The 14049-nt window shown below is 41.2% G+C and overlaps 1 protein-coding gene across 4 annotated transcripts in view; it reads left to right on the top strand.

Annotated features, from left to right (window-relative positions):
- LOC146811142 (uncharacterized) overlaps positions 1-14049 on the top strand; it is a 442239-nt gene that overhangs the window by 228552 nt on the left and 199638 nt on the right. For all 4 annotated transcript variants that reach the window (XM_085618206.1, XM_085618209.1, XM_085618207.1 and 1 more), the window contains one exon: positions 5576-5626. In XM_085618206.1, coding sequence (XP_085474332.1) covers positions 5576-5626 — 51 coding nt within the window. The remainder of the gene's footprint in view (positions 1-5575; positions 5627-14049) is intronic.

Here is a 14049-nt window from a genome sequence, read left to right as displayed (position 1 = left end):
GTTCGGATTCATCTGGATCTGGAAGTAGAGGTGCTCCCTGATGGTCGAGTTGTCATCCAAGCTCACTGTGACACGGAGGATGTTTCTGTGTACAATGGCGATACCTCCTTCTGGTCGGGTGCTGCGGTCTTTGTAGATAATTTTGTAACTAGTGGCAATGTCGATGTCCGATGCTCAGGTCAAGTTAATCCAGGTTTCCGTGAGGAAGGAGATGTCGGGGGAGACGAAGTCAAGCAGGTCACAGATCACATCGCGTGTTTATGGAGGCAGTGTGTTTTGAGCAGAATACAGCTGAGTCTGTTGGGTCCAGGTTTTGCGGGCGGGTCTGGTGGGTGGGGGCAGGCGGAGTTGTGGTTGCAGTCTTAACCCGGAACATGATTGCAGGGAGCAGGGAGGCCGGAGTTCTTTTACCAGATTTTAACTTTTGTGCAGCAATGCAAAGATAGCAGCCTCAGCAGACAACCCTATAGACAACAAAGAAGTGAAGCTCAATTATAGCTCTTCTAACTTACTGTCAAAAAAGAGGCTTTTTATCGGACCCCATTATATGGTTATCAACCTATCGGTGGCTCCCTGGATCGATTTGATTAAAGAATGATATCATCCATAAGGGAATTTCATGGTTTATATGGAAGGTGCTGAAGAGGCAGCGGTGGATGGTCCGAGGACCAGGGTCTGTGGTGATGGGCATGGTCTTGGCTCAGACAGGCGCAGACGGGTTTGCCTTTGGCGCGCCAGCTCAGTGGCCATGCAGCAGCTGCCATCGAGCAGTGTTTTGGGAGGGCTGGACAACTGGGAAGTGGGAAAACGGTACTGGAGGGAGGCAGGGCTGGGGGGTACGAGTAGCGGCAAGGGCACCTAAAGGGAAAGAAGGTGCAAAGAAGAGGAGAAATTAGAGAAAGTGAAAAAATGCAATAATAGATGAAAGGAAGGTGAAAAAAGAGTAGCGGAGCAAAAAGCAGAAAGCAGAAAAAAAGGCCAGGGAGCAGCAGCAGAGCAGACATACTCCCCGTTTGACCACCAGAGATGAGGCCCAGGCAGGTGCCTGTGGGTGGAGGAGAGCCTCGAACTTAAGACCTGAACGGTCATCGGCAACAGCTACCAGGTGGCAGAAATTTACTAGTGAGGTCAGCAAGATCACCCAGTAACCACCACCTTACTAAAACCATGATGATTCATTGACATAACAGACTTTTCTTAGTCCAATCCTCCAATCTTCCGAGTATTATTTTCCCAGCCACCTTTAATAGCAAGTCTAACAGGAAATTTGCTGATAGCAAGCTGGAGCTCTCCCGTCTCCTTTTTTTAAAATTGGAACAATCAGGGAGGTGGACCAAGATCCGAATTGACCTATTCTGCCGATCACTCCTAAAACATTTGTCAGTAATGGCCCCCACCACTCTAAATTATTTTTAAAGAGATCAACTGGAAACCCATTTCAGTCCGGGGCCTTTCCTCAGCGTGATCTATTAATAGCAAGCAAAAAATGCTCTAATGTACAAACAAGGTGTGTTGTTCCCTTAGCATCTATGGATTTTCTGGGCATGAATACTCTTAAAAAGTGTGTCACCCAGGTATGGCAACTTCAAATGTTGGAGTAGCAGAACCTTTTAAAAAAGGGATTATTGATAATTTGCCAAAAAGCACAGCTATCCATCTGCTGGTGTTACTTAATGCTGTTCAGGTCTCAGATTTAATTTATTACTTTCTGTTTGCCAATGCAATCTTATATGACCACCTACATGATACTCCTTCATTACTTACTCCTTTTCTTGTTTTGGAGCTTTCGTACATTTGAAGTCAAACCATCCGTTATGGTTCCTAATCGATCTCACTGGGTTGCGCATTAGACCGGCTTTAACAAACCTTGCATTTGCTATAAAAGCATTCTTAATATCCCCATTCACAGCATTATCATCAAGGCATATATTCACTTGAGCACGATTTTCCAGTGCTAAATTTCAATGAAAATCCTCAGTAATGGCATTGCTCCATGTAATCCTTATACCATTTCATGTAGCCACCGCAATATCATTGGTGCAAACTACACTATTAGTCTTTGCCTTGTTATCCAGACAAGTAATATCTATACTTTGTGCATAGTGATCGCTAAGACCATTTAGATCTTTCCTAAAAATCATAATTAAAAAACTAAAAGCACAGGTGACTATGAAAAAATCAATTGTCAAACTACAGTCTCCACTCATAAAAGTGCACTCAAAAGGAGCCTGATGTCAGAGATCTCATTAGCAAAAGCCAAATCAAAATTTTAAAAATGCACTTTTTAGCTGCTCGTCATACGCATCATGACCGACTTAAGATGGACCCTGAAGATGTACATAGTCACATATTTCCCTGACAGGGCAGGGACAGAGGCGTGTATTTAAATACCCCCTCCCAAGCCCCCAGAATTTTTCTACCTTTCACAGATCAAGGTGTTTCCAATTCGTTTACAATACTATCAGTCGCAACAGCTCCCTCTAGAGTCAAAACTTGTAAATGTAAATGTAAATGTGTAAATGTGGGTGTACTTGTAAAGCGCACTGTGACTCCATGGAGTATCCTGGCGCTGAAGACCGCTGGGGAACCCGTCCTGCTTTTCCCTGTGAGATGGTCCCTTTCTGGGTATCTCCAAGGTGAAACCAGGCATCCCCGGCGTCTGTGGGGGGCCGTTTTAGAGATGAGGCAAGCTTAATGCCCAGAGTTGCCGAGTGTGTTCCTGGTTAGAGTAGGTACCGAGGCGAGAATTATCGAGTCCGTTTTGACCCTGGTCCACGACCCTGCCGCGTCGGGAATTGAACCCTGGTCCCTGGCCGATTCTCTGCTTACGGGTCGGCCGCCTCTAACCAGTGAGCCACACCTCTCTAAAACTTCATTATACTAAGTAAAAATACAGAAATGTATACTAATGTCAATTTTAAGACCAACAACTTTAAATTAAGATGAATTCAGCTTTTTTTAAAAAATGTTTCCTGATAGCAGAGTGGTAATATAAGGTATGAGATCATTCTTTGATCTCCCTGACAGGGAGGCAACTGCTGGTGTAAAAAAGTGGTATATCCATTATTGTGGTAACCATCAGTGGCCCATGTTTCCTGGAAACACAGGATTCCAAAATCCTTAATGAAGGAAAGCCAATCATGGTTCTGGATTTTGTTCCTGAAACCAGCTACATTCCTAAAATAAAGGTCTCAACTTTTTATCATGGTTATAAATTGGTTCAGTGGTGCTGGAAGCTAACGTATTCAAATTGCTTTAACGACAAGTAGCAGTCATCTGACAGATAACCTTGTGCGTTGCTATAGGAATTGGTTCAGTGATGCTGGAAGGTAACTGATTCAAATTGCTTAGATCACAAGTAGCAGTGTTCTGGTAGATAACTTTTTGTGATTCTTTAGGACTTGACGTGTCCTAATTGGGGCTAATACGATCATATGAACCTTTCCATTTCTTCATTCCTAAGGCTCAAAGCAAGCAAACTATGGTCAGTTTGTTGATCACTGACTCACTCAATCATTTGTATCCAATTACTCCGGACCAGCAAATCGATTCATAATAGAGACAATTGATAGGGAGATAAATTGTTTCTGCCTCTGATCAATCATCTGATTGTTAGCAAAATCACTTGTCTCAGGAGTTTTATAAAAGAAGCCCGGAGGTAAGGCACTAATCCTTGTATTTACCAGCTATGCCCCTCTGAGACAGTGAAGAACATACCTGACCCCATTAGGAGATTACAACACAATCACCCATATCGGCCTTTGGGGTCCTACCTACCCGGCATACCCCACAGATCAAATTTAGATCAGTGAAAAGCTGGCTAGTGAGACCTGTCCTTTGTCCAAACCAATTGATATATGAAACTCTCCAACGATTCTGTTTGAGAGGTCTCAAGGGGCTGAAATTCCTCAAAATATTTATAAATGCTGTTGCCTCTGGTGATAGGTTAAAATTAACTTGATTAGGAGATGGGGGCTGAACAGTCTTTGCCGTATTTGCGAAGACGGTGGTCTCAGAACTCCTAAACTTATATCCCCCATCAAACATTTGTGCTGTAAAGAGGGACTCTTGCCCTCGGCCAGCTCTCCACCCTGGTCTGACTCATCAACCATAGCACATCAAATGACTGGTCCATTCCTATGTGGAATTCTGTGTCACTGCGAGACAGCTACTAGCAGTGTTTTCAACCACCTCGGTTTGTTGGTACCTTTTCAGTCACAGCCAGGTAGATATAGAATAGAATTTATTGAAGGAGTTTCTAAAACAAATTCCATTGAGTTTTGCACTGTAGCTATGTGCTCTTCAGTACTAATAATTTCTCTTACAATCACACTCATAAAATTAGATAAATAAGTAGTAATACAGTTTGATGCTTCACCTGGGATGCTAGCACAGTGCACATCCATCTTCATTTTGCTAATTTTGAAGATTTAGGTGGACAGCAGACAAAACTGGATGCCGTAGCCAAGAGGGGTGGCCCAGCCCAGCATCTTCCGAGCTCTGTCAGGCGGAGACGTTTCCTGCGCAGCTGGTGTCACAGAGAGATTTCGAGTGCAAAAGTTAGATGGTGCCCTTCCTCCTCTGTGTGGGCTGCTGGGGGATGTAGTCCCACCACAGCAACAACAATGCGTCCAGAAACGCGTCCCATGCCACGGGTGTCCCAGAATGCTTTAAAGTATGAAAGTTAGCTGGCAACCCTCCTTCTGTCTGAGGGCTGCTGGGGTATGTAATCCCACGCCAGCAGCAACACTGCTGCCAGAAATGCATCCCCTGAATCACTGTCAATTTGCTTGTGCCCTTCTACTGCTCACCTTCAGGGAGCTGCTTTTGCAATGAGCAACCCAATGAGAATGCATTGAGTGCTTAAGTATACTTAACTTTCTCCTCCATGCTTCATGTTAGTCGTACTCGCCAATGTGTTTGTCCCCTTCATCCCCTCTGTGATGTGCTCACCCTTATGTGGTTCTCTCCACATTACTCATGTGCCATGATCCTTTTCCCCTTGCTTTCAACGTTGCTCTCTCTCTCACCAGTTTACTTTGCTTTGCCACTCACCCATGGTTCTGTGTTGCTGCCCCCCAACTGCACCCTATGTACATTTTCCCCACCCACTTTAAAAGCAAAAAACGCTATCACATATTTTGTCTGTTTTTTAGCAATCCAACTTGGATAAGTTAAGGGAAAAAAAACAAGGCTACTCTCATTTTGTAGGCACACCCATGTTTTCTGCTTACCTGTATAATAATTTGAGCTGCAGCATCACAGCCTGTTTTTTAAATTCTGCCTTAGCCATGCTGCACAGTATCAGGGATTCCCTACAGCTGTGCTAAAACCACTGGCAAAACGAATAGGTCCCAAAGGCGGGGCCTATTGGCTTTTCCAAAGCTTGTTGTTATATTATCTGCATGCCAATTATTGATCATACAATGCTGCATGTCCCCTTTAAGTTAGAGGTAAGAGGTATGTAGCTAAAACAATAACACTTTAGTTTTTGAAAGCTGAAAGAGTGTCTTACGCAAATGAAGTCGACATTTTTGGTATTTCTTGTAACAATTTATTTTACATTGTCTTTTAGGAAAGTACTGGATGTACTCGTAATTTTCTTAATGCTGTAGGTCCAGCTTTGGTAAGTGCATTTTTGTCAAATCCATAATGTAGTCCTTAATCTAAGACCCTGGTCTGTTTTCATACACATGTTATTTTTTCTGATAAATAGTGTAGTTTGTGTATGGCCTGCTTGATCTACAAATGCAACTGCCAGAACAGGGAGCTGATGCGTTCTATCCTGGCAGTGCATTTGTGCATAATCTACTTCACCCTCTCTCACTGGGTCTTCACAGATCATAGGGGATCGATGTAAGTGTTGCTGCTATAAAACTGCTCTCCTCTGTTACCCATTTCTCACTTAGCTACCCATAGATGACTAACTGTACTGCACTGTGAAGTCAAAACCTTGTCCTGGAAAACATGGCAATCTTTTTGACTAACCAGCAAAGTAAATTACACTATTAGATGTACATTCATGGTGAAGAATAATCTTCCCCTATTTTGAGAGTCTCTCTGCGGTCTCTAAGGACTTAAGGTAAGTGGTGGATAGTAGGAAACTGCAAGACTAGCTTTATAGTGTTCAACTCGTTTCCACAGACTTGCTGAATACCATGGAAGCATGAATCTCTGCCCCCTCTGTGTCTGCTGCTTGTCAGAAGAGGGCTGTATGGCGGCATAGAGAAGGAACACCATTAGAATAATTTGTTAATAGTCTACTCTAATTCAGGCAACACAGAGGTCACAATTACAACCACCCCCCGTTTTTAGGCATAGAAGAGAATACAATGTTAATCAACAAGTAAAGTATTACATATGTATTTCAATATCTCCCCCCCACTACCCTCACAAATACTATTTCTATTTTGGTTAGAACCCCATCCCCCCTTCCCCCAATTACATTTAGGAGTATGCCTGCTTTGCCCCTGTTAAGGCAAAGAGCCCCTTTCTTCATCCCTGTGATATCCGATTTTTCTGGTTTTTGTTCCCTGGGCCTCCTGATCTCTCACCTATTTGACTAATGCTGCAACCTGTGCTCCCAGTATTTGTTTATTAACAAGATCAGTCTCTTCGTTTTAGAATAAACTTTAAAAAAGCAAAACTTTGACTTATTTTTGTAGCACAATTCACACATAGATAACCCTCCTTAGGAGGTATTCTTTCAGCCCAACTGCAGGCTCTTTTCTCTTCCTTTGAATTTTCACATACTGAACCACTATCTCCATCACTTTAATTATGGCAATCTTTGTCTCCATGAAGAGCAAATGGACCTCATCTTTTCCAAATACATCACTTTAAAACATGCATGCATTAACCAATTTGTTGTCACTGACCAAAACATTCACTCTGTTCATCTCCTTTCTTGACATATTGATGACCGATGTCTTATCAGTCACTCTCCATACCAATCTCAGTATTGACAGTGTCAAGATCATTGATACTCCTATACAACAAGTTCTTTATCACCAAATAGCCCTTATTAAATCTCATTAGTCAGTTTCAGTCCTGTGTACTGTATCCATTCATTTTAACCCAAATTTACAGCTAACTGAATCTACTGTATTTTTTCCTTCCCATTGTATTTCCACATCTTCATTGTCTATTTCTCATAATTCATTTTGTCTGCATGTTCCAATGACTATCTGATAATCATGTGGTCATGTATACATATTTCCAGCTTTCCCTTCCTAGTAGACTTCTTCTCTAGTCGATGACAGAAAATAATAATTAGATAAACAAGGAGCTGGGACGGTATTCCTCCCTATCATTTATTCTCCCCTTCATAGTCTCCTAAATCTTTCTACCTTACTGACCAAAACAAACATGCCGGCAAACTGCTTTTACCTGTGGAATTTTGAACCTGCGGTATTCAAACACTGAGCTAGGCATTGTAACACTAGTCTCCTTTACTTCCTTAGTCCTGACGAGGCCTCTTAATTTTATTGGCTGAAACACGTCAAAATTCTTTTTGGAAGGAGTACAGTGGAATTTAGTTTTCTTTAGATTGGAATAGCAATTGGAGGAACTCGAAGCTTCTTTTGACCCTAGTCAAGTTAAAATATTCAGTTGTATACATTCTTCCTGCGTATAATATCTTCATAGGCTTACATTATATGGTCAGCCTTTGGGTAGTGTGTTTAGGGTTCACTATAGTACATACTGTATTATAGTTCTACTTTTCTTTTTTCTGCTGAAATAATAGACTCAGCAGGTTATTCACAAAGGCATTTATTTTGAGAGTAAGATATGCGTGTAATTGTTCTCATACACTTTTGAGGAACTTTACTACTTTTTTCTATTCAGAAAATACAAGTGTAAAATAGTGGCTGCTATGGCATAGAGAGCACAGCCCCACCAACTCATACATAAATTAATGGAGAAGTTGTTTCTCACAGCTAAAGGAGCAAAAATGAAGACAAATGAACGGGTAGACTTGCCACTTTGAGTGCTTTTATTTCTGTTGTCTCTGTAATGACAGTATTTAGGGTCAGCAGCAAGGGGAAAGGCATATCATTAGAGTACTGTGAATTCTGCATGTCTGAGAGGTGCTTTACATTTGAGCTCCCCTTAAACATGCATAAGCCATGGACAGGCTATGCATGTCCAAATCAGTGCAGCATTTCTAAGGATAGAAACCTGCTTGGGAGGTGATGTTTTTTAGCTAGCACCCTATCAGAAGACAGATTGGAATGGGGTGAAGCAAGGTCAGCCCCATTCCTATCCTGAATTCTGATTGGGCTTTCAACAGACCCATTTTTAATTGAAATTGTTGTGGAGTGCCCTCCCAGACTCCTGTAGCGAATATTCGTGGAGTGCATGTTCAGCGGTAAAGGTAAACAGTGCTTGTCGCTCAACAGTAAGAGATGTGAAGGAATGGCAAACACATTTTCACACAAACACTGCTGTGGTTAAGGTTATATAATGATTCTTCTCTGTGTGCATTCTTGCTGTCCAACCTTCATTTGAATGAAAGTTATCTGCTGTTAGTTACTTACACTAGCAGGAGGCAGGAGCAATTGCTTTACAGTTATGCCCGCCCAGCCTTATTCTCAAAGAATTGCATTAAGACTTAGAAAATTCAATGTCAGGACCTGAGGCGGGGGTTATGCCACTACTCCTTCACATTCACTACTATGCAAAAATGATGCTGTACAATATAACAAATATGTGTAAAAGATTTCACCACAACCTTTAGAACATTTTAAAACAGATGACTTAATGTTGAAAAGTACACTAACTAACCCTTGTTTCATAAATGATGTGAGGTAAGAGCCAAATTATTTTTTGAAAATGTTCTATTCATTTTTTTAATTAAACATCACACAATGATACTAGTAAATCCAGATTTTTACAACATATTTACAACTGGCTATCATCATTGACGACCGTTTCCTTTCATCACCTGCAACATATTTTAAACCAATTATAGATAAAAAACAACAGTTGGAGGTGGTAAGCAGCACATTTGTTAGTAGCAATTCCATATCCTAAACAGTTTCCTGCCACTCTGTGGTCTCTCAAAGGTGAGCAGGAGGGAGGCCAGATCTTTTGTGCAATTCACATTTTATTCATGTCTCCCCTCAACGGGTGTATTGGGCTACATGTGTGTTTATCACTCACAGGAACATGAGGTGTACGTTCGGTATCTTTCATCTGCACTTGTCTCATTTTCTATCATATGTGCATTATCTACAGCAAGGGACCCATGCATCGCCAATTAGTCATATTACACTACAAGTATACAATCTGTTTGAAGGGGAGACATATTATGAAAAATACTTTACAGTTGAAAGATAAAGAAACTCAAATCTACATTACAAAAGAAAGTGTAATTTCTGTTAGAGTTGACAGCCTTATGCTGGTCTTCCCCTCAACTTTTTTCCTATCTCCTCTACTTTTTCAACCTCACTTTTTCTGGCTTTAGGATTTTGTGCACTGTACAGCTGCTAACCAGTGCTAAGGTGCTTGTGCTTTCTCCCCTAAGCATGGTAATATTGGTTACTTATAAGTCCCTTGCAAAGTGCAAACTATGTGCCCAGGACCTGTAAATGAAATGCTTCTAGCCGTCCTGCAGCCCTATTTGTGCCATCCACTTAAATATATATCTAACTATGGCAGCAGGGCCTGTGTGTGCAGTTTACACTGCCATTTCGACCTGCCAAGATAAACATTTTGCCAGACATAAACCCTTCTCTTTTTATACATATGCCACCACTGGGGTAGGCCCTGCACAACCCAGAGGGCAGGATGCAATGTGTTTAAGAGGTAGGACATGCAATTTCAAGTTTTGCATGTCCTGGTAGTGATAAGCTCTCCAAATCATTTTTTTTACTACTGCAAGGCATATTTCTACCATAGCATAACATTGGGCTAACCTTAATACATTTTTAAGTATAATTTCTAATTGCACTTTTCGAATGTGGTGTCTCTGGACTCACAATTTAAGATCATTACTTATGATAGAGTTGGATTCTAAATTGTTAGTCTGAAAATGTCATTTTTATAAAGTTGACATTTTCATACTTTGTCCATTTGGTGCTTCCTGCCAGTTTCTGACACATCTGGGAAGGGTAACAGCTGAGCTTTGTTTATTCCCCCCTGGACAGCCACACACAATGGGAACTTAGGTGTGACTTGATGTGAAATCCTGGGAGATGGGCGGGAGGATCTGGGCCCAGCCTTACACTTACACCTGAATAGGATGTGCCATGTCCCCACACAAAGGACTGCATACCCCCCCTGTAGTGGGTCTAGAGTCTGGGCAGGAGAGGAGGACCTCTGTGCATTTAAAACAACTCTCTTTAAAGTCTCCCCTATTCAAAGGCACCACTGGGTATAAGTACTGGAACTCTGACAAAATGACTTGAGTACACTTCTGGACCTGTGACCACTCTGCCAGGAAGAACAACTGCTGTTTTGCTAAAGGACTACCACTCTGTTGGACTGCTGTTCGCTGGACTTCTACCCATGTGTTGCCCAGCTGCCTATTGCTCTCTCTTATCTGGGTGAGAAGGACTGAACCTGCATCACTTGAACCCACAGTGAGTACAAGGGCTAACTTACTGACCTCCTGATCAGAAGTCTCATGGGCATAAAAGACAGTAATCCAGCCTGCGATAGCATTTGGACTCTGCCCTGCACAAGTGGCCTAATGTTTTTGCTCCAGTGGGACCTATGCATTGAGAGCAGAATCAACGCATCACCGCTGATGCGAGAGAAGTATTGATGCATTGCACTTGGAATCAGAGTATCACCTTTAGAACCGCCGCTTCAGAACCACCGCATTGCCGCCATTGTGTGAAGACGATCCATGCATCACCTCTACTGCATGGAGAAAAACAACACATCACCTTCAGAACCCCTACATCTCAGAACTGGTACATCGCCCTCAGAACTGACTCATTTTTGACATTTCATGGAAAGAATCGAAGCATCAACCCAACTGCACTGGGAACACCATTGCATTGCATTGCTCAGCTGTACCCTGCACCTTCATTAATGCAACAAGGATTAAGGTACTTTTTTTCAGCTGGCCTTAGGGGTTCCCTCTATCCGGCCTATGTTCCTTCTCAGTCAGCCTTCATGCTTGATTTCTCCTGATCCGGCACAATAAGATGTCCCATTTAAGCGCTTATTGCTTCTAAGCACTATTTTACAGTTTATTATTTACAAATTCATATCTCAAGTTCTACTTATTGGATTTCTATCATTTTGGTATTGTTTTATTTATTAAATTAAGAGCTATTTTTAACCTGTTGTGGAATCTTTTTGTGTGGTGTTTACACCATTTTACTGTTCAAAGTGTTGCTAAGATACGTTACACATTATCTTTTAAGTTAAGCCTGACTGCTCTTTGCCAAGCTACCAGAGGGTGAGCACAGGTTACTTTGGGGTGTTTTTGTGACTTACCCTGACTTGGATTGTGGTTCCTGCTTGGAAATGGTACATACATCTACCAACCAGAAACCCAATTACAAACACTTACCCTTATCATCTATACTATAAGCAACATGTAGCCTGTGAACAACATTCAATTACGCCTTTTCCCTCCATCATCCGGAAGCAATGTTGATTGCAGTTGAACATTTTGTGAAATATCCAGGTATAACTTATGAATCTGAGAGTGTCTTTTGCATAGAGTAGGTCACACCCATTGTTCACAAGTCTTACTTATATCAACTGAGAAAATCAAGAAAGCACATGTAACCTTTTACTGTGAGCCACATAAATGCAGTTAGGCTATCAGTCATTCACTTATTAAGGATGGATGAACCAGGAATGGAGCCCTGCCAAGTAGCTGAATGCCAAATACTGCTATGGTAGGTCAGTGTGTTACCATACTTGCTGCAGAAACTACAGAATAAATCAAACAGTGGGAAATATCCCCACTAGACTTGAAAGCCAGTTTGTTGGCATAAAATGATATTATTGTGTCAACAAAGCACGCCATGATATGGCATAATGTACGCTACAAATGTAGAGGTTTAGAGATCAGAACATTAAAAGAAACTCAGTGTTTAGAATTGAAGAAGTTATAATGTACTGCAATTAAATATTAGATTTAACAGTAATCCATATTATGTACTCTTTTTGATGCACAGCTGAGTCACTTTTGAGAATAAGGGGACATTTTCAAAAGCAAACTTTGTAAAATAAGTTTGGTGCTAGTTTTGTGTGCATCCGACATATGCATTTTCTCCATTGCAGCCCAGTATATATGGTCACATGTCTCCTTTGTGCTTCAAATAACAGTAAAATCGTTTTTAATATAATGGTAAAATGTCTTAAGGAAGCTTGCAAATTGTTTCTGCTTTGATGCAGAAGATTAGTAAACATTCAACATTGCGTTTCACCCTTCACCCTGTTGTGAACTTAATTCATGTTCCAACGTACCTTCAATGTGCATGTAGAAAATGAAAAAAAAGACAGCCTTGAAATTAGAAAAAGTAGTAACAGTTCCTTCTCTCTGAAGCTCCTAAACATATTCACCAAACACTGATGCATCAACAAACTCACTTCAGTTCAAGAGATGTGTAGCCAAAATATCATGAGATAGCTTTTTTCAGGAGAACATATATTATAAATGTCATCTAGTTATAAAAAGGAAATCTTGAAATTCAAATGCAATAAAATGTTAATGAGGAGAACAAATGCATTATCCAGTGCTTCAAATCTGCAAAGCAATTCAGTATTTTAGTATTGACTGTGCTTCTGTCACTCAATGCAAAAACATCCAATCGCACTTATTAGACTGAGCAGATCACATGTATGCTGTAGTAGCATGTTATGCCTTAGTCAGCATTCCTGTGGTTCTTAACATTACTTTCCACTATGGAACCACAAACACAAAGACCGAAAGCTTCTGGAATGATTTTATTTAACAAATATGAAGACATCACAAGTGTTGAGACAAAAGCATTATATAAGAGAAATATAATTTGAATAGTACTAGGTGTCTTCCACAATTCCTGATATTTTACAATTAAAATTCTACAATACTGGTCACATGGTAAAAATGAACAGGCCATGCATTCAATAAACTACCCCCATGTCTTATCTCAGTGTTGAAGGAAAGTAAGAGTGAAGTCTCATATAAGTAAGGAACGTACACCCAAGTTTAATTGTTAAAAGGAAAACAGGATAATAGTATTCAGCTTAATTTAAAACCATCAATACATCATGTTATGGTATGTTATGTTATAGAGTTTATAAAGCGCATCTGTTACCCGTAGGTGTCCTGGCGCTAAGGAATAGTCCTCCTTCGGCAGAGTCGGTTGTTAAAGCCCGGCTCAAGCCTCAGGTGACGTCAGGTGGATAATGCAATGAGGGATGCAGAAATAAATAATAGTCTTTTTGACTCCTACGCAAAGTTTATTGGGGTTTAGAAAACGACCTCGTGAGAGGCCTGTGGCTAACCGTTTTAAGGTAGTGACATAGAATGTGTTGGGGCTCAACTCCAATGTTAAGCGATGTAGGGTGTAAACATATCTGTGGCATCAGGGTGTCCACATGGCACTGTTGAAGGAGAATCACCTAATGGAAAGTGAGGCTCAGAAGATAAAAAAGAAGTAGAGAGGGCAATTGTACCCTGAAATGTATTCTAATTATTCCCACAGAGTTTTAATATGGGTTGCCCCTCAGATCCCTTTCTGGGTCTGGAGCTTTACGGCAGATATCTAAGGTAGATATCTATTACTGCATGGTTTTCTAGATGGGAGAGAAGTGTGTCTACTGAATGTGTATGTGCCTTACATGATTGGCAGGACATTCTAACTTGACATAAAGAGGGAACGCCTCCCTTACACTGGGACCCCCTGGTGTGGGGGGAGGATTTCAACTGTGTGCTTGATGGCAATCAGGACAGACAACTCCCGAGACTTGGTACAAAGCCCTTTATGATTGCCACATTGAGGGGTGTGATGGAACGCATGGGCTGCCTAAATGTCTGGCGCATAACAAACCCTAAGTCCATAGAATACACATGCTAATTACCAGCTCACAATG

Source organism: Triturus cristatus, chromosome 7, assembly GCF_964204655.1.
Source record: "Triturus cristatus chromosome 7, aTriCri1.1, whole genome shotgun sequence".
In the NCBI taxonomy this organism is placed as follows: domain Eukaryota; kingdom Metazoa; phylum Chordata; class Amphibia; order Caudata; family Salamandridae; genus Triturus; species Triturus cristatus.
This window is presented reverse-complemented; position numbering and strand designations above follow the sequence as displayed.